This window comes from Ambystoma mexicanum, chromosome 3p, assembly GCF_040938575.1.
Source record: "Ambystoma mexicanum isolate Mex_15411 chromosome 3p, UKY_AmexF1_1, whole genome shotgun sequence".
Taxonomy (NCBI): domain Eukaryota; kingdom Metazoa; phylum Chordata; class Amphibia; order Caudata; family Ambystomatidae; genus Ambystoma; species Ambystoma mexicanum.
In genome coordinates, this window is record NC_090925.1 from 837,651,071 (window position 1) to 837,677,762 (window position 26,692).

Genomic DNA, 26,692 nt, shown 5'->3' on the forward strand with positions numbered 1-26,692 from the left:
ATCCATTTTTTTCCAAAGTAGTGCACGTATGACAGAGTTAAATGCAGAGGTAAGGTCTATTGAAGCCATGTAAGGTGGACCAGAATCCCGTATTTTGGTTTTCGCTAGCAGATGCGCAATAATTGTTGCATTAAGGGGGGTACCCATCCTTGCCCGGAAGCCAATTTGATACCTGGATAGAATCCTAAGCTGCGCGATGACCGCTTGTAATTCCCCCAGGAGCAGGCTAGCAAACACTTTCGCAGCAGTATCAATTAGCGCAATCGGTCAAAAATTGCCAGGCTCCGACCTTACTCCTTTTTTATATATTGGCACAATGATGGAATTTAGCCAGGAAGGGGGGGGGGGGGGGGGATGTCAGCGCTTGATAAGATGTTATCAAAAAGTTTCTTGAAGACCTGGGCCCACATAGCTGGATGCCTTTTGAGAACACAAGGTGGAATCCCATCCGGGCCCGCTGCTTTTGAATATTTTAGTGAGATTATTGTGGCCTCTATACAAGATGTTTACCATGGCGAGAAAGACGCAGTGGATAAGCTAGTCCATTTATACTCTATTTTTGCAAAGGCTGCTGGGAGTGCAAATTATTTTTCGAAGAATGTCTTCCAGACCTGTGTAGCGATCATAGAGGACTGGCCAGTTAAAAGGACAGCAGTACCCGCCCTGAGCAGAGCCCATGTGGCTCGTCTATCCCTATGGCAGAGTGTGCCAAACATTTTCTGATTTACCAGATTGTGAATGAAATGCTTATGATCTCTGCATTTATTTCGATAGGTGTTCAAGACCTTTTTTTTTTTCCATGAGGAAATCCCCCCCACATCAAGCAGGTTCTACGAATTTCACAGAGAGCCGCATTCTTTGATCTCTTAGCATCAAGAATAATGTTGGAATTTAGAATGCTGGATCCTGCGGGAGGATGTGGAATATTTGACCGCAGGGAGTTTATTACCCCAGTTATTATTCTGGATAGACCATCAAGTTCTAGATTAGGGAACATTCGGTGATGGTAAGAGGTGTAATAGAATGTAAGGCGTGCAGAGATCATTTAATTTACCTTATCACAAAGTTTGGTGGCCCATCGAATTGACAGCCCAGGTCTATCCACTTCCAGCAACCTTTGCCGATGATCCTTGACTAATAATGCCACATCTAACTGCAGGTTCAAGTGGATCATGTAGTGGCCACTATAGACAGGATCATACATTCTGATGTTCTTGGAGAGCGACTGCAAGCCCCGAGATATGGCAAAATAGTCAATACAAGTGGAGCTGCCACCTCTCTTCCAAGTGTAACACCCATCGCCAGTCTCAAAAGGGAGAAAGTCCAGTTCCCAGGATTCCAAGTACTCTTTCCACAGTCGCCCTCTGTACCCTGCTTGCTGAGTATCCCCATAATTGCCAAGGATGGAGTTAGTATTCAAACAATATGCATTGAAATCCCCTCCTAAAACAATGTCACATGAGGATGTACTGATAAAACTTCGTCAAATAGAGTATCCAGCTCTTGAAAAGCAAGTGGTGGGTTAAGAGTAGCTGGATTGTGATATAGGCATACAATAAGAATTGGAGAGGACTGTTTACCCTTAAGCAGGATTAGTACGGCCAACATTGCAATTGCATTATAAAATTATAAACATCTAACACAAGTGCATTTAGGTTAGTGTTTAGACATATTGCTAGTCCACCATGCGGCCTACCACATGTGCCTCGCTTCGCTTTTGTTTGATATACGCTATATCCAGGCAACAGGAGTTCGTAGACGCACAGTTTCTTGGCATAACATAATATCACATTCGATACGTGCGTGTGCATTGTTAAACCATGACTTTAAATTACTAAAACCACAAGAGTTCCAGGACAAAATGGATAAGGAAGATGGCTGGTTAGTGGGGAGTGTTGTTCATAGCTGGGTTTAGAGTGTTGTGTAAAGCGGCTAACCATGACCAGTCCTTACTAGTATTGGATAAGCCTACTAATTGGGCAATAACTTCTGCATTTAGCCCACTATGTGCAACACCCGATGCTAAATTTGGTAGCTGCACAGAATTTTGCACCAAGGGAGTTTCATTAAATGAAATGGCGTCATCTATAGAGTCAAAGGGGTACGGCATCAGGCCGATAGAACGCAACTCATTGGTGTATTGCAAGAGGAGGTTGGTAATAATGGCCGATTGCACCCTACACACCATACGATGGTTCTGAATTGGAGGCAGGGTAATCCACTCAATGTCAGTCGTGTGCAGAGTGCGAAGCCCAGGAATTCGACTAAAGGCTTGCAGCAATGCAGATCGATTGAGTCGCCTTATGCCATTCTTTTCTGAAATAATTTCCCATCCTATGATCGTTGTGGAGTGTTTGGTCATTTCCTCCATCACTTCAAAATCTCCCCCACAATGTACTGGAGATGAGTCCCGCTGTCTTTGCTTTCCACCCACACCCTTTGAGTCCTGCGAAAGAGGAGACTTCTTGCCAGACTCACTGTGTTGCTCAGGGTGAGGAGGCTGGTATCGATCATCCTTTGCTAAAATCGCCCCAGAAGCCGTCTCCTTATCCAGCTCCATTTTACTATTAAAACATGGTGCCTCTACTACCTTTCCTTTTTGAGTGGTTTTGTTGTCAATAGTTTTAAAAAAGTTAGGTAATTGAGTCGGAGACGACGAGTGCCCTTTATCAGTAAGGGCATCCGTCTTCTGAAATGGTACTTTTTTGGAGATTTTATTGGGGAGAATTTCCCCAGGGTCCAAGACATTTTCAGTGATTTTCGATACTTCTGAATCGAGCGATGGTGGAGGTGCGTTGCTCTTTACAATTTTATTTTTGATTTTTTCCATTTACTTTTACTTGGGCCACAGGTTTTTCTTGAGAAATTTGGGTCGCTTTTTTTCGATCTACTTTCCTTTTCAAGGCACGGAAAAAAAGTATTTTTTCTTTCCTTGAAATGAAGGAACGCTCTGCATGGGGGGGGGTGGGGACTTTCCATGACAGCAGATGAAGTGGTATCAGGAGCAGGGTCAATTTGGTCATTGTTCTCAAATAGTTTCGTTAGTGCTGAGGGGCTGTCAGAATGGCTTGCCTGACCCCTGTTCGTGCAGCCGAAAGAGTGCCCCAATTTCTCTTCCCCAGGACCAGCTTGCAAAAAGAATAGCACCTGTTCCAGCTTCTCAGTATGTGAAGCAACTTCCATACATAGTTGGGCATGCGTGAGAATGTGGAAGGAGGTGTCAGGTCTTGGCGCAAGCACAGTTTGCGCAAATGATTGAGGGAATGAGTAGGTAGCACAAGGAACATTTGTGATTTTAGATCCCTTCAGAGAGGCAGCTGGATCATCTGTTTGCGTGGTCACGGAGATATTATGAGGTGCTTCCATTTTTAACGGCTGCTGCGCCTCTGGTACCCGTCTTAGACTGTCAGCAAATATAAAACCCTCCAATTTATTAATTTTTAATAGGATTTCTGTTAACGCTGATTTACAGTCCCTTAATTCATAATGCGTGTACTCGTGGCCACGATCCAATAAATTAAGTATTCTTGTTAGTACGGGGTACGATGCTTCTAGGGATTGCATATCTTCAGTGGGTTCCAAAATATCAAAACCCAATGGATGATTCGACAGCTTTTGGGCAGGCGAATACGAGGGGTCTATTCCAGGTTTTGTAATACCACTTAGTTCTCGAGTTGGGGAGGAGGGCCAAGAGCTAGAAGCAGGAGAGTTGGAAGGTTTGGTTTCATTAAGAGGAGGTGCTGGTGAGATGTTTATGTCCTCCATATGTGCCATGTCTTTACAATGAATGTGCACATCAGCTCTTCTGGAGCTAGGGTAGGTGACTGGCGTGGAAGGACCCACTGATAGCTGCACCTGTTTTTCAAGAGCAGCGAGTACGACCGGGGCTAGGATGGAGGTGTCGGAGGGAGAGGAGGGAGTATCATCAATAGATTGTTCAGGGCCAGGTGCTACAATATCCATACGCATGCTAAGAAAACTTTTACGGGGTGGTTTGGCAGAAGGCTTACAGGGTAGAGGATCAGCGCCAAAGGAGGGAGACCCATTTGTTGCAGCTACGAGTGCCTGAGCACGCGCATAGGAGAATGCCACCTCATGCTTTATTAGATCCTGGTCAGTTACCGGACCCCAATGTTCTGTCAGTCCGGTGCCTTCACTCGGCATGGGAGCCTCACTCCTCACTAAGTTCTTTGATAGTGACATTCGTTTGTTTCTCCGGCTTTTTTTTCGTGATTGCAGGTTTAGATGGAGACAGTTTTAAAGGGCGACCACTACGCAGACATGAAACCATTTAGGCCTAGGGTGGTATGTTCTGTGAAATGCAAGCTCAAAACCTCACAGCGTAAACCACTCAGGCCAGAAATTTCTAAGAATGTGAAACACCCAAGAGGGCCCGTGCTCGCCACCTCACCGCCTAACAGCCCAACAGCCACTTGGAGCCCACTTTGATGCGCGCGAGGGCTAAATAGGAAGTTGGAGCTGGCTGGGGGCCGGGCGAGGAGGAAGGGGGGCGGAGCCAATCAAAGTGACTGCAAACAAAGAAAAAAAGAAGGCAGTTACCTTTTAGAATACGAAAAAAGCACAAGCATGGAAAACCTATTGCAGGAGCCGCGGCGATGGTTTTCAAGCTAAAGCAAAAGAAGCTATTCATTTAGAATGCTAATATAGTCCAGTGCTTGGTGCAATGTCCAATGCAGCGTTTCGCCGGCAGAAAACTTCCTCTTGCGCACGGCGCTTGGAGAACAAGCAAATGATGCGAGTCCACTGGAAGGCAGCAGATCCAGCAGCAAGTCCGGGCAGCCCAACAGCCACTTGGAGCCCACTTTGAAGCGCGCGCGCGATGCGCGTGCGCGAGGGCTAAATAGGAAGTTGGAGCTGGCTGGGGGGCGAGGAGGAAGGGGGCGGAGCCAATCAAAGAGTGATTGGTGCAATGTCCAATGCAGCGTTTTGCCGGCAGAAAACTTCCTCTTGCGCACGGCGCTTGGAGAACAAGCAAATGCTGCTAGACGCGAGTCCACTGGAAGGCAGCAGATCCAGCAGCAAGTCCGGGCAGCCCAACAGCCACTTGGAGCCCACTTCGAGGGCTCCAAGGGACATATTCATTTTGGACATTCTGACAACTGACGAGCACCTTTAGTTATTTATATAGGCTGCGGTAACCCTCTACCAATAAGGAAAGACAAGCCTTAATCCTTATTTTAATGAACACCTGTAAAAATGTCCTTTAAGTGTCTTCCTACTTCTTCCGACCCACCATAGTACTCACAATAAAAGCTACTGTGCTTTTTACTAAAAACGGTGCTACTGTGCTTTTTTACTAAAAACTATTATTCGCATATGAAAGACACCCAAATGCCGGTGCAACAAATACAAAAAAGCTAAACGAAATGTCAATGCCACCCATTACCTCCAAAAACTTCTATCAGCCACCAATCATACATTAAATGTTTCCACACTTGTCAAATCCCTCTCCAAACCGCCATCCACCCCCCCTCCACCCCATTGCAGTATTCAACTTCCTCATGGACTACTTCAACTTCAATATATACATCAGGCACGCCCCCCTCCCCTTTCTGCTACCGACCGCCAGTCCTCTGCTCCCAACTTTTCTAAAACATGGGACACCTTCCACCTCATCGACACAAACGCCCTCATCACCCTTACTATCAAATCAAAAGCTAAACACTTCCTGGATGATGCATGCCCAATTCACTTTACATCCAATTGCATCACAATGCTTGCTCCACCCTGGCTCAACGTCATCAACTCTCGTCTCTCACATGATACTATTACCTCTGTACTCAAAACGGGACAAATCTCACCCATCCTCAAAAAACGATATCTCAACACCATAGTCCCCTAAAATGTACGGCCCCATCACTATCCTGCCAGACCTCATCAGAATCATGGAATGCTTCATCACTAACAAACTGCAACATCACATGACACAAATAACCTACTCATCCCTTTTCAATCTGGCTTTTGAACTGGACACAGCACTGAGACGGCTACAGTTCACATCCACAATGACCTACACAACATCACAGACCAAGGAGAGAGAGAGAGCACTACTGGTACACCTCAACCTCACTGCATCCCTCTAACACCATCAACCACACCATTCTACTCAACATCCTATACCACAGGATGAAACTCTTAGGCGCCGTCCTCAACTGGTTCACCTCCTTCCTTACCTAAAGGACACACTGTCGCCATGCTCACTTTTCGATCTGAACCGAACCAGGTCAATTATGGGATCTGCAAAGGCTATTCCCTGTCCCCACTCTTCTAACTAATATTTTGAATCCCTTGTACTGCTCATGAGCGCAAACATCAATTTCCACAAATATGCAGATGACACACATGCTTTCAAATCTCATCCCCTCACAACTCCACATCCTCAAAAGCAGGCTCTCCACCATCACAACCTGGATTGCCACCAAGTTCCTCAAGCTTAACCCTTTCACAACTGAATACTTTATCTGCCGATCCAACCCTCCAGACACCAACCCTCCAGACATCAACCCTGAACTCGCCCCTGGATCATAGCACTCACAACGAACAATGCACACCTATCCCTCTCCATAGCGTAAAATCCCTTGGCTTCACCATCGACCGCCCCTATCCGTAACACCAAATAGCTGCTGTCACCAAACTATGCAAATCACAAATATACCTCCTATGTTCTCCTGATGACTTCTGCATCACAGTCCAGCACTAGGTTCTCTGCAAGCTGGACTATGACAATGCTCTCCTCACTGGACTCACCAGTAGCACCCTTTAACATATGCAAGCTGTATAAAACAAATCAGCCAGGCTCATCCTCAACCTACCAAAACATTCACATCAGCCCAGCTCTCTCCCATCTCCACTGTCTCCCCATAGCCCAAATATTTTCCTTCAAATGACTGTGCATTGTTTTCAAAGCCACACACCACAAAACTCTGATTTACCATTACAACAATCTCAAACCAATCACCCACACAATTTTTATTTAGTTGTAATGCGCCGAAAGCCAGCCGGCATCAAGGCGCAACAACAACACAAGAGGACAAACAAAAGCACAGGACAGTGGACAACAGAGAAAATTGACCCTAGGGTTATCAGTGCTCAGTGGGTATAACTGAAAAGTCCTAAAACTGACCTAAAAAGGTACTTTTTCAGCGTTTTCCTTAAAAGCTTTAGATTGGTCGTGGCTTTAAGGGCTAGGGGTAGAGTGTTCCAAAAAGAGGACGCAATAGCCAGGAAAGACCTACCCAGGCCCCTGTCTTGTGAACCTGATTTCCTGCAGCTGAGCAAGAGAGGAGGATCATAGATGTCTGGTAGGTTTGTGAGGTGGGACCAGTACTTCAAAATATTCTAGGGCCTTGCCGTAAAGGGAATGATGTACTAATGGGGCCATTTTGAACTGGATCCATTCCTGCACTGGCAGCCAGTGAAGCTCTTTCCTAAAGTTAGATGTGTGCGACCTTCTGGGGATGTTTAGGGCCACAAAAACCAAGTTGTTCTGGATAATGCGGCAGGCCTGGAGGTTAGATTTCGAGGCTCTACATAACAAGGTGTTACAATAGTCTGGCCTTGACAAAATAGCGGCTTGAGCGGGTGTTACTGAATTATTTTCATTGAGATCAGGGGCGGATGGTCTGGAGAAGCCCGGTTTTGCACTTGGAGATCAGAGTTCAGACAGGCCTCAAGATTGACCCCCAAAGTCTTGACTTTCGAAAGAGGGCCTCGTATTGTTACCTTGTATCAGAAAGTTTTCATATGAGGAGTCCAATTTCAAACAAGCCTGGGGAGTTCCAAATATAAGGACACAAACATCATACAAGCCAGCATCATCTATACATTTAACTATGCAAACTAACATGCACACAAAAACAAGCATTTACCCCGCTGGGCACCCAGGGCATACAACAATTACACAGCCTTACTGCACGATCACCACCACTTTCAGCATACCTGTTTCCCCACACAGAAGCCGCCCCTCATAGCCCCCCTGCTACCAGTTATCCATCCTAATCTTTCTAACCAATGCTGACTTTTTTTTCAACTTCTATTTCACTTTATTTGAACGTTGTAAGGTGCTCCAATACTCTTTGGATAGGGGCAGTGCAGAACAACAATTCTAATAAAGATACATTTTGCCAAATTGCGTTGCTGTGTAACAAACGAAAGCACAAACCTTTTCAGAAGAGGACTCATCAGATGCTTCTTCACCCTCACTATCCAGGTTGAATGACTTCCGGCGTTTTGCCTTGGCCTGCAGTCTTTCCAGCTCCCTCTGGGAAGGCTTAGACCCGCGTCTGTTGGCATCTTTCTCTCCCTCTGTAAAAAGACAATTGGGAATGAAAAAGGTATGCTCAAAATATTATAAGTTACTCACCGTAGTAACTAATGTACTCTTAGTCCATACTGCATGGGCGTCCCTCGCGAGGGACGGGGGACGGAACCTTTTTCACCAGAAAAATCTTCTTTCCCTCTAAATCTAGCATGCGCTGCCCTCACTCCGCCCTCCGGTGCCACCCCCAAGTCCCCGAAGACGCGTCGACAACAGGTTTACCATTGCCTAATGACACTAGAATATTAGGGGGTAGAGGGGGAGGTGGGAGGATGGTGGGAGGTATGGACGAAAGGGGACTATGGCGAGTAAATTACAATTCCTCTTACGTCCCGTCCCCTTTCCTCCATACTACATGGGTGATTACAACTGAATGTAGGCCCAGGGTGGAGAGGAGACCCTCCTTAAGCAAACAGGGACGTGGCGCTGAAAAGCGATGGCCATTGCCTTGGCCTTGACCGCGTGGGCATGCACGTTCGCTGGGAGGGGTCTATGCTGGCCCTTGTACGCTTCCTTCATTTACCATCCAGCGGGAGATGAGGCTTTGGAGGCCTGATAGCCCGGCCTGAAGCTCCCAAAGGTGGCCAATAGGGCATCTGACTTGTGGAAGCCCTTGGTCCTGTCCAGATAGAATGTCAGGGCACGCCTGACATCCAGGCAGTGCAGGACTCTTGAGGCTCGTCGTTCGGGTCCGCGAAGAATTTAGGAAGGACGATCTCCTTGTTTAAGTGAAAGGCTGATGGCACTTTAGGTAGAAATGCTGGATGGGTCCGCAGGACCACCTCATCCTTGTGGAAGGTGGTGTACAGTTCTGAGGCAACTAGAGCTTGGATCTCATCGACCCTGCGCGCCAATGTGAGGCCGACTAGCAGGGTTGTCTTGATGGTGACCAGCCTGATGTCCGCCGGCACCATAGGCTCAAATGGCTTGTGCGCGAGGGTGTCCAGGACTAGGTTTAAATCCCACACAGGGTGTTTCCTGATGGGCAGGTAGAGCCTAGCGAGCATGGCCAAATGTCTCTTGACTATCGGGTTGGAGGAGGAGAAGACCCCTTCCTCCGAATTCCTGTAGGCCCCAGAGCTGGCGAGGTGCACTGAGAATGAAAGCACGTCGTCCAGTGAACATGCCAGCGGGTCAATATCCTTGGAGTGTGCCCAGTGGCAGAACCTTGTCCATTTACTCTTATACTGGGCTCTGGTATCCTTGCTCCTGGCCCCTTGTATGATTTCCAGGTTGGCTTGCAATAGGTTGAGATGGCTGAGCGTCACCTGTTCAGGAACCACGCTGTGAGGGCCAGCTTCTGGGGGGCGGGGTGGACGACTCTGCCCCCTCCCCCCCGCTTTGTCAGAAGATGTGCTGGGCCCATCGGGAGGTGAATTGGAGGGACCGCCGAGAGGCTGAGGAGCTCCGAAAACCATGGCCTGGCCGGCCACCACAGAGCAATCAGAATGAGGTCAAGTTGGTGAGACTCCTTGAACTTGCAAAGTACTCTGCAAATCAGTGGAGTGGGCAGAAGGCTTAGGCTCACATGCCGCTCCACTGGATCCACAGGGCATCGCCCAGGGAGCCTAGACCTCGCCCCTGCCAGGAGGCGAACTGGGAGCACTTCTTGTTGTGCCTGGTGGTAAAGAGGTCCACCTGGGGGAGGCCCCAACGGTGGAAGATCTCCTGTGCAACGAGGTCGTTCAGCTGCCACTCGTAGTTGTCCCCTCCCAACCTGCTGATCCTGTCCACTTCCAGGTTTGATTCCCCCAGAAGGTGCACAGTCGTCTAGGTAGGGATATATATGGAGGCCCTGAGCCCAGAAGAGGGCTGCCACTGCATTCATGAGTCTGGTAAAGACCCTGGGAGCTGAGTTGAGGCCAAAAGGGAGGCCCCTGTACTGAAAATGGCAGCCATGATCCTGAACCGGAGGAAAGAACGATAGGGTTGCCAAATCGGGACATGCAGGTAAGCATCCTTCAGGTCCAGGGAGCACATCCAGTCTCCCCTGCCTAATGTCTCTGCGATAAAGGCTGGCGTCACCATCTTGAATCTCTGAAGATGTAACTAGAGGTTGTGGGTGGAAAAGCCCAGTAAAACTCTCAGGCCAGCCTGGTTCTTTTTCTCAATGGCAAACATCCAGGAGTAAAAGCCCAATCCTCGCTGAGATGCTGGGACTTCCTCCAATGGCCTGGCTCAGGACGAGCGACCGAATCTCCGCCAAAAGAGTTGCTGTCCCTACTTGCAGGAGATGAGGGAGGAGAGGCAGGGATAGGTAAACAATACCCCGAGGAGACTACTGACAGGATCCAGGGGACAGCAAAGTGTTGTCGCCAGAAGTGAGCGCGAAGGGCAAGCCTGCCCCCCAATGGCGACTTGTGTACCCTTAGGGGTCTGTCAAGACTTCTTACCCTCAGAGGCAGAGGAGGGGGACTGGAAAAAAACTCTTGGCCCCCAACCCCCTTTTGATGCTTGCGCCGACTAGGGGTTGGCGAGCGTTCCGGCTGCCTAGACCTCCGTTCCTGGAAGCCTCCAGATGAGCGACCCTTCCTGGGACTGGGAGTACGCTTTGGGAGTGGTCTTTGTCAGAATTAATGAAGACTTGGCCGTCTGAGAACTATTCTTCTTGTCCAGCTCATCTGTGCTGGAGTAAAATAGTTCGCTGCCCTCAAAGGGCAGGTCTAAAATACGTTCCGGGTTGAACTTGGGTGCCCGGACCCAGGCCATCCTTCTCATGTCCGGTCCGTGGCAATACAGATGGCACGTCCAGTGGTATCTGTGTGTGCTACAGTAGACTCCATGATATCCTGAGCCACAAGCTTGGCTTCGGCTAGCCCCGCCTTAAAACGTGATTGGCTGTGGGCGGGGAGTTCCAGGAGGTGGTCAGCAATTTCCCGCCGTAATCTCTGGATGGCGGCAGCCAGCATGGCGTCTGCATTGGCCTGTCGCAGATGCAAGGAAGCACTGTAAAACAGTTTACCGTATGCATCCAAGATTTTCTCCTCCTTGCCTGGCAGTGCAGTGGATGACGGAGATGAGGACGACTAAGGCTTGGAGTATAGTGACGCCGCAGCGGTCATCGAGGAGTGTGGTTGAGGATGTTAGGCGAGCAAGAGTGTATCCCCCTTCATCTGCCTGTACTTTGCGTCCAGGCAGCGGTTGACTGGCTGGACAGAGTGTGGTTTGAGCCAACCCTTCTTGGCGAGGGAGACTATCGGTTTGCAGTGGAATTCCCATTCTGGCGGAAGGGCGTCTCCTGAGGACTTCAGCGAGGACGCCCCCGCCAGCTGTTCGACCTGTGGATGTGGCAGGCCCAGGTATTCCGCTAGGCCTGCGATACGTTCGTGGAAGGCCATGGCCGATGATGGCGTGTCAGGATCATCCTCCTCATCAGTATCCTGAGGGTCTGGGGTATCCTGCGGAGGAGGAGGAGGAGGAGCAGGAGTATCCAGAACTAGGGCCTGAGGCGTCAGCAGAGGTGCCTGTGGTGCTGCTAGCATAGCGGGGAGGACTTCCCCAGACATCGTCCTTGATGATATTCCCCATATCATGAGACTTCATGAGGCCGAGGAACCTCAAAGATCTGGTCCTCGCTGGTTCAAGGAGGGCACTAAAGGGGTTACTAGAGGCAACTGAGGCTGCTGGCGACCCTGTACATACGGACGCAAGGGAAAGCAGCCCTGCGCATAAGCCGTAGACCATGTACAGAGTTGATGCAGGTCCCACCTCGATACTCGACGAAGTCTTGTAGAGGCGTCAAAAGTGTATCCTTCTCTGGCCTGTCGGCCATCTTGTTGAGCTGCCTACCACGTGGCTGCGACGTGTTGCTCGGCTCATCGCTGCAATCCTCTGCCAAGTCTCTTATGAGTGACGCGTGCGACCTGTCCTGCTCCTCGGGCACGTGCCCGGTAGGTGAATTAACTTCGACCCGGGGGTCGTTAGAGCTGCATTCAGGCTCCCCCTCGGACATACTGATGGTAACAGGGCGTAGCCTCTCATCCATGATGCCGGTGCAAGGGCGGAGCTCCTCGGGCGCAAGCCCCGTAAAAGAGCCTAGCGGCACCTCAACCCTGGCACAAGGAGGATCAGTGGACCCCTCAGCCCGAAGGCCGGGAGCCGTGACAGCCTAGGTGCGCGAGTTGGTAAAAGAACCTGATTGGTCCCTCCCGCGTAGGAGAGTCCCTGGGAAGGAGTCTCCCTTGCGGGGTGCAGATGAAACTATAGGCCCTATCTCTGGCCTGGAATGTCTCGTGAAACTCTTGAGGTCCTCAGAAGGCGACCGTTGGAAGAGCTCCCTCCACCTGGCTAGTCTGTTCAGTGCTTTTGTGGACAGTGAGCCACACACCGAGCAAGCTTGCCAACTGTGGTCTGGGCCAAGGCAACGTAGGCAGAGGTCGTGGGGGGTCTGAAGTTGGAAAAGGCCTGCTGCAGGATGGGCACCTGCTGAACCATGTCGAAGTCGGCATGCGCCGGGAAGGAGCTGTGGCGTCTGAGGACCAAGTACCTATCGAACAAAAAAACAAAAGATATAGAGGAAGAATCTGTGCGTGGAATTACATGGCCTAAGCCAATCCCAGGAGTGCTGGTGAATTCCGCCTGTTCCCGTCGGTGCGGAAAAGGGGACTGAGGTGTGGCGCCGGAGGGCGGAGTCAGGGCGGCGCATGAGGTAAAGAAGATTTTTCTGGTGAAAAAGGTTCCATCTCCCGTCCCTCGCGAGGTATGCCCATGCAGTATGGAGGAAAGGGACGGAACATAAGAGTACAGCATAATACCAGAAATGGTTAGTCGTCTATGGTGGGCAAGATATAACATACAACAATACAGCACTCTGAAGCAGGCAGACAAAAGGAACATGTCTTCTTCAGGGAAAGAGCACCAAGGATAAACTGCCGTTTGTAATCTCTAGTGGTGAGCCGCAAATAACACCATCCACAAAAAGATTACGGACAGTTACCCCAATGTCAAAAGGGAACAGAAAAGGAAATGTCTACTTATATGCTAAGATCCTAACAAATGTTCACATTCTCAACTTGCCCCCTCATCCCCCAATGAGGCGGTTCAGAATACTCATGCAGCCACCCCATTAACCTAAACTAGTAAAAGCATCTCTATTGGCAGGAATAAAAATTAGAAACTCAAATATTTGTAGGTCTGTATTAAAATAAATTAACATAGCCTTACGTTCAGGGTGTGAGAGGCACTAACCCGCGGTTAAGCAAGCAGAGTGTAATGCTAGTTTTCCCTGACTAACCTAGTAGAAGCGTTGACTGAGCAGTCAAGGACAACTCTTAGGAGAGGAGCAGGGCTCTTCAACATACACTAATTCATTAAATAACGTCAACTACAAACAAAAGAACAAGTTACTTTCTTACCTGGTAACGTTCTTTCGATGGGATGGTCCGACGACGTATTCCATATCTATGACGGGTAATGTCCACAGCTGTGGTGCTTTGGAAAATCTTTGGGGTTTGAGTCCTGCGTCGATGACGTCGATGCGCTGTCCCCGAGAACCTCCTCCGACGGCACCGGATGTGATAAGTAGGACGCACGACGGCCATAGCCTCAGTTACAGTTTTTTCTCAGAACGTGTGCCACCAGTTTTCTGTCAGTCAGACACACAAGGCCTTGCGGAACGCAAGCTGCAATCGCAAAAGAAATTCTGCAGCGGGGAAGGCAGGGAGGGAGAGATATGGAATACGTCGTCGGACCATCCCATCGAAAGAACGTTACCAGGTAAGAAAGTAACTTGTTCTTCGAGGGGATTGGGTCCTCCGACGTATTCCATATCTATGACAGACTCCCAAAGCAGTACCAAGCAAGGAGGTGGCAAAGAATTTAGAATACAAATTTAGCATGCCCAATCAAATTGCAGAATAGAGAACTGCCTTGCCAAAGGCCAGATCTTGCACTCTGATGGAATCAAGGGAATAGTGACGTACAAAAGTATGCACTGAAGCCCAGGTGGCTGCATCACAGATGTGACAAATAGGAACTCCCCTCTGCAGGGCAGTAGACGCAGCCACTCCTCTGGTAGAATGGGCCCACAAGCCAACCGGAGGGTCCTTACCCGCCAAGCGGTAACACTCTGAGATAGCTAAAATAATCCAACGAGACAAAGTGTTTCGTCACAGCTTGCCCCAAACGCTTTCCAGCATAACCAATGAAAAGTTGGTCATCCACTCTGACCCGGGACATGCGCGAAATATAAAAGCTCAACGCTCTCCGAGGATCAAGCATATGGAGCCTCTCCTCTTCCTTACCAGGATATGGAGGAGGATAGAACGCCGGAAGAACAACCCTCTGGCTCAAATGAAATTCCGAAACCACCTTCGGAAGAAAAGGAGGACGAACTCCAAGGGCAACCCTGTCCTTGTGAAACACAGTGAAGGGTGGGCTTAACTGAAAGTGCCTGTAACTCACTCACTCTGCGAGCGGAAGTAACCGCAACCAAAAACACATTTTTCAGAGTTAACAGCCTCAAAGGGCAAGAATGTAAAGGCTCAAACGGAGCACCCATAAGAAACTTAAGAACAAGGTTCAAATCCCAACGTGGCACCAGAAAAGGTGACGGAGGGAACACATTAGTGAGCCCTTTCAAAAACTGCGAAATTAAAGGAATTTTAAAATAGGAACACTCTTCAGACGAGCGCTTAAATATGGACAGCGCCGCCAGGTAACCTTTAATGGTCCCCACTTGCAAGTCCCTGTGGGCCAAAGAAAGCAAAAACTACAGTACCATGGGAATGTCACATTCAAAAGGATCCACATTCTGAACTCTGCACCAGTCGCAGAACTTTCTCCAACGGCAACGGTACAGAGACTTAGTTGCCGGCCGCCTGGCCGAGAGCAACACCTCCATCACGTCTTCAGGGAGGTCCCAATCCTTATACCTCAACCTTTCCGAAGCCAAGCGTGAAGATTGAGGGATTTGACCTCTGGATGGAGAACCTGACCCCCCCCCTCCCGTGAGAGCAGATCGTCTCGGTAGGGAAGACGACGTGGAGGGCAGATGGACAAGTCTAGAAGGTCCGGGTACCACGTCCTCCGGGCCCACGCCGGAGCAATGAGGATCATCCGGGAACCGAACCTCCGTAACCTCCGCTGCACTTGCGGGATGACGGGGACTGGAGGAAACGCGTACAGCAGTGGGAATGACCACTCCACCACAAACGCGTCTCCTAAGGCTCCTTTTGGAGGAAATTCCCGCAAGCAAAACCTTTCGCACTTCCGGTTGACACTGGAGGCGAAGAGATCCACTTGAGGGGTCCCACAAAGGGCGAAGATCCCCAGGAGAATCTCCTGAGCCAGCTCCCACTCGTGAGAGATCGTGCTTTGCCAGCTCAGAGCGTCCGCCGTCTCGTTGTCGTCTCTGGCCAGATGAACCGCCGAGATCGAAACTTCCTGCTGGATGGCCCAGAACTCAAGCTGCATCGCCTCCCTGCACAGCGGAAGTGACCCTGCCCCCCCCCTTTTGTTGAGGTAGTGCATGGCCACCGTGTTGTCCGTTAGAATCAGGACACTCTTTCCGCGCACAGTCGGCAGAAAAGCCTTCAGGGCTAGCCTGACGGCCCTCAGCTCCAACAGATTGATATGGAGTCTGGACTCCGACAGAGACCAACGACGGTTGACTGTCAACTCGTTGGCATGATCTCCCCATCCCGTGAGGGATGCGTCCGTCACGATCGTCACCTCCGGCCAGGGCAGCCAAAATGGGGCCCCCTTCATCAGATTGCCCTCGATGGCCCACCACAGAAGGTCCCGGGCTACCGAGGACGGCACCTGAACAGGGTCCGACAGCCTGCCGGAGGACTGAGACCACTGGAGCTTGAGCGCCCACTGCAAAGATCTCATCCGCAGACGAGCCTCTGGCACCAGAAGAATGCAGGATGCCATGAGGCCGAGCAGTCTCAAGAACTCGGATGCTAGGAGATTCTGGGCAAACTGAAACTTGTGCACCATCTGCTGAATGTGAAGAGCCCTCACCTGAGGAGGAAAACACTGCCCCAGGGACGTGTCGAGCACTGCTCCGATGTACTGGAGCCGCTGTGTTGGTGTCAAATGGGACTTCTTTAAATTGAGGGAGAAGCCCAGCCTGTGAAGGGAGTGGCAGGTGACGGACAGATGATCCAGGACTTGCTCGGGAGAGCTCCTCCTGATCAACCAATCGTCCAGGTAGGAGTAGACGTGAATCACCCCTTTCCTGAGATGCGCTGCCACCACCACCATGAGCTTGGTGAAAACCCTCGGGTGGAGGTCAATCCGAACGGCAGGACCCGAAACTGAAAGTGTGAGTCGCCAACCGCGAACCTCAGGTACTTCTTGTGCTTGCGATGGATCGGCACATGGAAGTAAGCATCCTTGAGGTCGAGAGACACCAACCAGTCCTGATGTTGAAAGGCCTGGAGGACTTGAGAAAGAGTCTCCATCTTGAACTTGTCCTTCCTGAGGAGCTTCTTCAAACCGCGCAAGTCCATGATGGGTCTCAATCCCCCGTCTTTCCTTGAAATCAAAAAATAAGGGGAATACCATCTCTTGTTCCTCTCCGCTACAAGAACCAGTTCTATGGCGCCTTTCTCCAGCAGGGCTTGAATTTCCTGCGCAAGGAGCGGATCCGGACTCTGCAAAGAGAGGTTCCCTGGTGGATTGTCGTGAGGCCTCTGCCTAAAAAAAAGACAGTAGCCGTGGGTTATGATCTCCAGAACCCACACATCTGAAGTAATGGCGTGCCACTCTACAAGATGCTGCGCCAGCCTTCCCCCAACCGGCGAACCATGGGACCTGGCCTCATGACTGAGTGGTAGCGGCTGCAGCATTGCCTGAGGGCAAAGAGGCAACTGCCCGAGCGGCCTTGACACCTCGAGTACCTTTGTTTCCACCTCTGGCACTCTTACGATGGCCTCTTTGACTGCTACCTCCCCTCGCTTTACTGAAGGACGAGTAATAGCGAAAGGAACCTCCCCTCCATTGCTGTCCCCTAGGACGAAAAGGCGGAGGTTGGCGAACTGCAGCGCCCAACGACTTCGCTGCAGCTTTGGAGGTCTGCAACCTCGCAAGGCTCTCGTCAGCCTTGCTGCCAAAAAGGTGTTCACCGTCAAAAGGCATGTTGAGGAGCCGGGACTGCACATCAGGAGCGAACCCAGACTTCCGCAACCACGCAAACCTGCGCATTACGGTGCTCGCCGCCATGGACCGGCTGACACAATCCGCCAAGTCCAAACCCGACTGAACGGCCTCACACATGGCATCCTTGCCATCCTGAACCATAGCAAGGAAACCATCCCGTTCGTCCCCTTCGGGAATATGATCAGCCGCTAATGCAACACAGTTCCACAGAGTGTGTGTGAAACGAGACAAGGCACATATGGAGTTGGCCGTCTGAAGCGCCATACCCCCCGAAGAAAACACTTTCTTCGCCCAGCCGTCAAAACGTTTGTCGTCCCTATCCGGAGGGATGGTAGGACACGCCGCCTGCTTCGCCGGGGCCGTAGCCGCCTGCACCACCAAACTCTCCGGAGTGGGGTGCCTAGACAAGTAGCAGGGGTTGCTACTGGCTGGACAATATTTTTGCGACAAAGACTTGCCCACTGCCGGGAGACTCTCCGGAGCAGTCTAAGCCGCCACCACCCTTCTCTGCAGAGCCATATGAAAAGGCAAAACCGGGTCAGTGGGTGGACTGAGATCAAGGATGTCTGAGATCATCCTGAACGAACTCCCCTGGGGGAGCTGACCAACCCAAGTACTCGGTAACCCGAGACATAAGGCGCCGATATGAAGAATCGGCATGAGTACCAGGCTCCGGCCGACAAAACTCCACCTCCGGAGAGGTGTCCAGTCCACTGGCATCATGCAGCGACTGCCTCAGGTCATCAAACTGACTATGGCCCGAGATAAGGTCATCTGGAACCGTAACCGGAACCAGGCCTCCCTCAGAGCCTTCATCCCCCTCTGAAATGTACTCCAGGCGGGGAGAGGAAGACCTCTGTGGACCAAAGCAGTGCCGGACCTTAGCCATAGCCTTTCTAGGGGCAAACTCCGTGCCACGGGGCCCCTCCGACACCACCGCCTAGAAAGGCGTTGAGGACGCCAAACAAGTCGGCGCCGGCGTCGACAAAAAAGGCGTCGACGTCGAGCGAATCGGCGTCGACGTCAGCTGCAGCGCCGCCAGCATCGGCGGTGTTGACACAGTCCTCGAAGCTGGAGCTCCGAGCGTGTCTCTCGACAACCAAGGCACCGACGGCGTCGACGACCCCCTCGGAGGCGGAGCCTCGAGAGAAATCGTCGACGACCTCAGGCGCCACAGGCAGCGTCTTCTTCGAAGACGGCACAGGATCACACGGTCTCGAGCGGGTCGAGGACCGGGACCTGGCACGGGCATGGCGAGAAGGGCTACCCTTGTCCGAGCGGGACCTCTCCCGCGAGCCTTGCCGACCACCCGAGCCCGAAGGCGTACGAGCGGTGTCTCTCGACCGGTGCCGACCGACCCCACTCGGAGGCGCGGACGGACCGGTGCCCTAGGATTCAAGAATCGCTAGCATCTGCTTCCCGAAGGAAGCCCATTCCTCCGGTGTCCCTTGCATGCAGGGATAAGCGACCCGCCGACGGGCGGAGTCCTCGGAAGAGGACGGGGAAGGCGACCTATGCCGGCGCTTCCGGGAATGCCTCGAAGAGGCGGAGGAGTGGCGAGACCGACTCCTGGAAGGAGACCCACTGGACTTCCGACGATGACGCGGAGAGTCGCCCCTTGAGTCATCCGTCGAAAGCCCCGCAGACCTCGACTTCCGGGGCTTAGACACCCGGCCTACCGACAGCTTCTTCTTGCGTTCCCGCAAGGCCTTTGCCGTGAGCGACTGGCAGTCGACACAGTCGTCTGTATCGTGGGCCTCCCCGAGGCACCAGAGGCAGGCGTCGTGCGAGTCCGTGACAGACATCTTGGACCCACAGTCCCCACAGTTCTTGAAGCCCGGACGCGGGGTTGAAGATGAGAAAGACATCGCCACGAACAGGTCTTCACAACAAACCTAACAGGTTCAACGAACCGAGAATAGAAAACAGCAAACTCCAACGAGTCGAGGCGTACCGAGATTCACGAACGTTTGCGGAAAAAACGGAACTGAGGCTATGGGCGTCGTGCGTCCTACTTATCACATCGGGTGACGTCGGCCGTCGGAAGAGGTCCTCGGGGACGGCGCATCGACGTCATCGACGCAGGACGCAGATGCCAAAGATTTTCCGAAGCAGCACAGCTGTGGACATTACCTGTCATAGATATGGAATACGTCGGAGGACCCAATCCCCTCGAAAAGATGTTCTGAACATTAGTACTTTTGCTTTTGTGAATTTAAGTAAAATGTTATGCAAGCTACAAGCAAACTAAGTTAGTCTTTTTCTGTGTTTAAAGGTTGTGGCCCTACCAATAAGGGTCACTGGTAATATCCAACTTCAGACACTTGGAGTACTAAGTGCCACTGTCCACAAACCCCAGGTTCACCTCAGAATGGGAGAGGCAGACTGGCTTCTGACTGAGTAGCCTACTGTTCTGGATGACGAACTGGAAAATGGGAGCAATAGAAAAGTAATTCTGGTGGTTAATCCACAACCAGGCTGGATTGTAGCCTGTTTACGTTGTCGGTCCTTGGCACTTGCACTGGATACAGAATTGTACATTGGGGCCTCCACCATCCACCTTACAACAAACTACAGGAGCTTACCAGATCTCATGGCCTTGAAGATGACCTGGAAGGTCGACACACGTGTCAGCAAATCACAATAAAAGTAACTCTTGAAACAGAAGAACAAGTTACTTCTTACCTTGTAACGTTCTTTCGACGGGATGTTCCTCCGACGTATTCCTCATCTTAGATAGATATATCCTTCCAGCTCTGCTGGCCTCGGAAAATTTTTTCTCCAGAGGGCGCTGCGCGTCGACGTCCCTCGAGTCGATGACCCTCGACAGCCGCCGTATCGACGCTCGACGTCATCCTGCCTATAAAGGCCGCGCGCAGCGTCCGTTGCTCAGTTCCGTTTTGTAGCCCACAGTATTACTGTTTGGACTAGACTAATCACCCTGAAGGAGCGTAAGCTGCAACAACAACAACAAGGGAAGTAAAACTGCGGGGATGGATGGGAGGGTCGATGAGGAATACGTCGGAGGAACATCCCGTCGAAAGAACGTTACAAGGTAAGAAGTAACTTGTTCTTCGAAGGGATTGTGTCCTCCGACGTATTCCTCATCTTAGATAGGCTCCCATAGCAGTATTCTATATTCGGAGGAGGGAGTACTGACTTCACGCTGTCTTCTATTGATGAATAGAATGCAGTACAGCCCTTCCAAACCTAGTCTCTTGACTAGAGGAGGAATCCAGATTGTAAAAACGTGTAAAGGTATGGACAGACGACCATGTAGCGGACGCACATATGTCTTTAATCGGCACGCCTCTTTTGAGGGCCGATGAAGCTGCAATACCTCTAGTCGAATGAGCCCTAAGGTTTTGAGGGGGCTCTTTCCCTGCCAGTTTATAACATTCCAGAATGGCTAGAATGATCCATCTGGAAATGGTCTGCTTAGTTATTGGTAACCCCAGCTTGTGACCTGCGTAGCCTACAAACAGCTGGTCTGCCTGTCTTATCCTGGCTAGTCTACTAATGTAAAAACTTAAAACCCTCCTAGGGTCTAGTCTGTGTAACCTCTCTTCCTCTTTCCCCGGGTGAGGAGGAGGATAGAAAGATGTAGGATAATCTTCTGAGAGATATGGAATTCAGAGACTACTTTTGGGAGGAAATTAGGCTTCACTTGCAGGACAACTTTGTCTTTGTGAAAGATTGTATGAGGGGGTTTACAAGAAAGAGCTTGTAATTCGCTCACCCTTCTAGCAGATGTAAGTGCTATTAATAAAACAGTCTTAAGGGTAAGGAATCTTAACGAACAAGAATGGAGAGGTTCGAAAGGTGTCCCCATCAGGAAAGTTAATACTAAGTTTAAATCCCATAGGGGAACTTGGAATGGTCTTGGGGGATAAACATTGGTTAACCCCTTTAGAAACTGTATTACCAAGGGTAATTTGAAATAGGATGGTTCCTCCGCAGTACGCTTAAAGATAGATAGCGCTGCGAGATAGCCCTTAATTGTGCCAACTTGAAGGCCTGAATTTGCCAAATATAGTAGGAAGGACAAAACCATTGGTGTACCACATGAAAATGGGTCGATATTCTGTTCTCTACACCAGCTGCAAAATCTGTTCCAACGGCAGCGGTATAAAGACTTTGTTGCTGGCCTCCTTGCCGAAAGCAACACCTCCATAACATCATCAGGGAGGTCCCAATCCTTGTACCTCAGCCGTTCAGAAGCCAAGCGTGAAGGTTGAGGGTTTTGATGTCTGGATGGAGAACCTGACCTCCCTTCTGTGAGAGTAGGTTCTCTCTGAGAGGAAGTCGAAATGGAGGGCAGATGGACAAGTCTAGAAGGTCCGGGTACCACGTTCTCCTGGCCCAATCCGGGGCAATTAGGATCATGGTTCGCCGGAATCTTCTCAACCTCCTGATCATTTGAGGAATGACAGGGACCGGTGGGAACGCGTACAGAAGCGGAAACTCCCAGTCCACTATGAACGCGTCTCCCAGAGCTCCTCTCGGAGGAAATTCCCTTGAGCAGAACAGGTCGCATTTCCTGTTTAGGCTGGTGGCGAACAGATCTACCTGAGGGGTTCCCCAAAGGGCGAAGATCTCTTGAAGGACTTCCTGAGCTAGCTCCCACTCGTGGGAGACTGTGTTCTGCCTGCTCAGAGCGTCCGCTGTCAAGTTCTTCTCTCCGGCTAGGTGAACTGCCGATAGAGAGATTCCTTCTTGGATTGCCCAAAACCAGAGCTGCATCGCCTCTCTGCACAGGGGTAGTGATCCTACGCCTCCTCTTTTGTTGAGGTAATGCATGGCCACCGTGTTGTCCGTCATTATCAGGACGTTCTTCCCTTGTACAACTGGCAGGAAAGCCTTCAACGCAAGTTTGATGGCTCTCAGCTCTAACAGGTTGATGTGTAGTCTGGACTCCGATGGAGACCAACGACCGCTGATGGTCAAGTCGTTGGCGTGGGCTCCCCACCCCGTGAGTGAGGCATCCGTTACTACTGTTATCTCCGGCCAGGGTTGCCAAAACTGTTCTCCTTTCAGAATGTTCTCCTGACAGGCCCACCACTGAAGGTCTCGAGCCACCCTGCCGGGAACCTGAAGAAGATCTGTCATTCTCCCTGAGAATTGTGACCACTGAGTCCTCAGTGTCCACTGGAGGGATCTCATTCTCAGGCAAGCCTCTGGCACAAGGAAAATGCAGGATGCCATGAGGCCTAGCAACCTCAAAAAGTCGAAAGCTGGGAGACGTTGGGCAAGTTGGAACTTGGTAACCATCTGTAGAATATCTTGAGCCCTCACCTCTGGTGGCGAGGCTTTTCCCAGGGAAGTATCCAGGATCGCTCCTATGAACTGGAGTCTCTGCGATGGTATCATTTGAGACTTCTTTAAATTGAGGGAGAAGCCCAGCTTGTGAAGGGAGTAGCATACGTGATTTAGCTGGATCTGAGCTTGCTCCGGAGAAACTGCCCTGATCAGCCAATCGTCCAGGTAGGGGTAGACGTGAATCCCTTCCCTCCTTAGACTTGCCGCCAATACCGACATTAACTTGGTGAAGACCCTCGGGGCGGAGGTCAGCCCAAAAGGCAGTACTCGAAATTGATAGTGAGAGTTGCCAATTGCGAACCTCAGGTATTTCCTGTGTTTGAGATGGATAGGCACATGGAAATAAGCGTCCTGAAGGTCCAGAGATACCAACCAGTCCTGAAACTGAAGGGCCTGGAGGATCTGAGAAAGAGTGACCATCTTGAATTTGTCTTTCCTGAGGAATTTGTTCAATTCTCGCAAGTCCAAGATGGGTCTCAGTCCTCCGTCTTTCTTTGGAATGAGAAAGTAAGGGGAGTACCAGCCCTTGTTCCTCTCCGCTACAGGTACCGGTTCTATGGCACCTTTCTCTAGCAGGTCTATAATTTCCTGCAAGAGGAGCGGATCTGGAGCTTTCTGAGAGCTGATCCCCGGTGGATGACTCTGAGGTATACGTAGGAAAGGTAGGCAGTAACCTTGGGCAACTGTTTCCAATGCCCAAGCATCTGACGTGATAGCCTGCCATTCCGCCAGATGTTGAGTCAACCTGCCTCCTACAGGTGTCCTGTGAGGGAAGTCCTCAGAGTGGTTTTGGGGCGGCTGATGCAGATGCCGATGGTAAAGAGGCACCTGCTGTTGCTGCGGCTTTAGAATATCTACCCCGTCCACCTCGGGTAGTTCTTCTTTGACCCCTTTGAGCCGGTCGTCCTCTACCTCTTCCGAATGAGGAGTAGAAGCGAAAGGACTTGCCCCTCGCAGAGGTTCCTGTGGGACGAAAAGGAGTCTGACGGATTGCAGCTCCTAGGGATTTTGCTGCTGCTTTTGAAGTTTGCAGTTTCTCTAAACTGTCATCCGCCTTTTTCCCGAACAAAGAAGAGCCATCAAATGGCATGTTCAAGAGCCTGGCTTGCACATCTGGGGCAAAACCCGACTTTCTCAACCAAGCGAACCGCCTGGTTGATGTACTTGCCGCCATTGCTCTGCTGATACTGTCAGCCGAATCAATGCCCGTCTGGAGGGATTCACACATAGCGTCTTTACCGTCCTGTATAATATTCAGGAACGCATCCCTTTCTTCTCCCTCCGGGATGCAGTCAGCCGCTGTAGAAGCACACTCCCAAAGTGTATGGCTGAACCTAGCAAGGGTGCAAGTAGCATTAACAGACTTTAACGCCATGCTACATGCTGAAAAGACTTTCTTAGCCATAGCATCATATTTTTTATCGTCCCTGTCCTGTGGGACAGTAGGATAAGCCGTCTTGACATCGGTAGAGGATGCTGCTTGTACCACCAGACTTTCTGGGGATGGATGTTTAGACAAGAACTCTGGGTCTGTGGAAGATACCCTATACTTTGCAGACAGTTTTTTATTTACTGCTGGTATTACATCTGGGGTTTCCCAGTTTGTCATGATCTTTCTCTGAAGAGCTTTATGAAAGGGCACCACTGGATCCTCTTGTGGGCCTTTGTCAAGAATATCCGTGAGGTCATCTTGCTGGAAAGATTGTGAAGGTGTAGACCACCCCATGAACTCTGTAATTCTGGCCATTAAGGCTCTGTAGGGGGTTTCAGCATGCTCCCCCGGGTCTGGTTTAGCAAAATCCACCTCAGGGGAAGTGTCTAAACCACTTGCCTCATGTAAAGAATCATGAAGATCCTTTAATCTGCGCTCTTCAGAGGAAAATTCCTCTCTAACTGGGGTTACAGGTCCCTGTAACTCATCTTGTTCTGACAAATCACCCTCTTCTAAAATTGAGGATATAGTTCTCAATTGTTCTGAACTAATAAAGGGAGTAAATCCCATTTCCAAGGCAGAGGGTGCTGAACTTGTCATTATTGGCCTCAAAAGCGTCGATGTCGTCGACGCCGAAGGCTTCGAGCGTGGCGTCGAAAACAGAGGTGGAGGCCTCGAGGACCTCGACAGAATTGGAATTTTACTCGACAATATCGACGCCATCGACGTCGAGGGCCTGGGAATCTTCACTGGATGTGTGGTCATCGTGACTTTTCTCGGCGTCGACGCCGGTGTCGAGGCCGGCGTCGAGTCGACAGACCTGTGAGTCGAAGGTCCCTTCGACAACGGCGTCGAAGACCTTGACGTCGACGGAACCTTCGTCGACGGAACCTTCGAGGAAGGTTTGGAGGTCATAGTCCTACTCGAGGGTTCGAGACGCGCTCGAGAGGTTTCTTTCGCCGGGTATTGCGACTCGCGGCGTTTTTGACCTTTGGGTCTTTCGACCAGAGCATCGCTCTCGGCAGTCTTCGAGGGGGTCGAGGCCGCTTTCTCGAAGACGCTCATCATGTTTTTTCTGAATTCCTCCCATTCAGCCCGGGAACTATGTTTCGTGGGGCAAGGGATTCTTTTTGGCGAAACAGAGGAAGAGGAAGACGGAGAAGGGGATCTTCGACGTTTCCTCTTCGAGTGTTTCGATCTCGGGGAGTGATGAGACCCACTCCGAGATCTGGAGCGTGAATGGTGACGAGGAGACGAATGTCTCTACTTCGTCGAAGAAGAAGCAGCTTTAAAAGTCTTACCTTTCTCCAGCTTCCCCCTACGCTCCTTCAGGGCCTTAGCTGTCATGGACATACAGTCCTCGCACTCCGAACAATGGTGTTCGGCTCCCAAGCACCACAGACAATTTCTGTGAGGATCGGTCAACGACATCTTTTTCCCACAATCTCGACATTTTTTGAAGCCGGATCGAGGGGTTGTCGGTTCCGACGAGGAAGCCATCGAGTACGATTCGAATAACTTGAAGTAAATAGTACTAAGAACTGAGCAACGGTATTCCGAGGCACCGAGTAGCGCGGAAAAACGGAACTGAGCAACGGACGCTGCGCGCGGCCTTTATAGGCAGGATGACGTCGAGCGTCGATACGGCGGCTGTCGAGGGTCATCCACTCGAGGGACGTCGACGCGCAGCGCCCTCTGGAGAAAAATTTTTCCGAGGCCAGCAGAGCTGGAAGGATATATCTATCTAAGATCTAAGATGAGGAATACGTCGGAGGACACAATCCCTTCGAATATATGATTCATTGAGCAAGACTAAAACATTATTCAATTGCAATATTTCAAGAGAGATTTCCCTGAGTGTCCAGCATGTACATGGTTGGTCTCACACCCAACAGTCTCCAATTCTGGATGATATGGTACAGCCAATGGTAGTTGGGACCCAATTCCCTATGTCTGCGGTCGTGGTTAGGTAAAAGTGGTTGGACCAGAACCCTAGCTGTGAATCCTGTGAAAAAAAATTGTCAAGTCAAACATCATCAATAGCAGTCTCAATCGCTAGGCAGTGGCAGTTCTTGGGGTAAGAAGTAGTTCCTGCAAGTAAGGAGGATGGTTGAAGATCCCCAGCAGAAGGTAGCGATCTGAAGGGGACATGAATTGATCAAGATGGGTATGGTGCAGCTGCACCATTTTCCACCTGGACGGTAATGGTACTGGGTAGGTGCAGTCAGTATCCAGCGGTTGCAGTTTAGGTAAGTCTGTGAATCCTTAAGAGTCCCAAAGATTCTTTAAAGTCTTCTGTTTATTTGCTTTTATAAAGACAGGCCTCTTTTGCTCGTCATTACTGGTTCTTAGGGGATCCAGTGTACCCCAACAGTGGCAAGCAGCACAGCATTATCTGAAAGCAGGGGCTACTTGAGTCTTGCAGCCAAACTAAGACCACCGGAATAAGGGAAGGAACCAATGGTTACTCTATTGCATCTGGTCGCTTAAGACGCATT

General features: G+C 50.6%; 1 protein-coding gene across 4 annotated transcripts in view; it reads right to left on the minus strand.

Annotated features, from left to right (window-relative positions):
• SETD1A (SET domain containing 1A, histone lysine methyltransferase) overlaps positions 1 to 26,692 on the minus strand; it is a 1,694,645-nt gene that overhangs the window by 505,941 nt on the left and 1,162,012 nt on the right. For all 4 annotated transcript variants that reach the window (XM_069651930.1, XM_069651928.1, XM_069651929.1 and 1 more), the window contains exon 12: positions 8,183 to 8,325. In XM_069651930.1, coding sequence (XP_069508031.1) covers positions 8,183 to 8,325 — 143 coding nt within the window. The remainder of the gene's footprint in view (positions 1 to 8,182; positions 8,326 to 26,692) is intronic.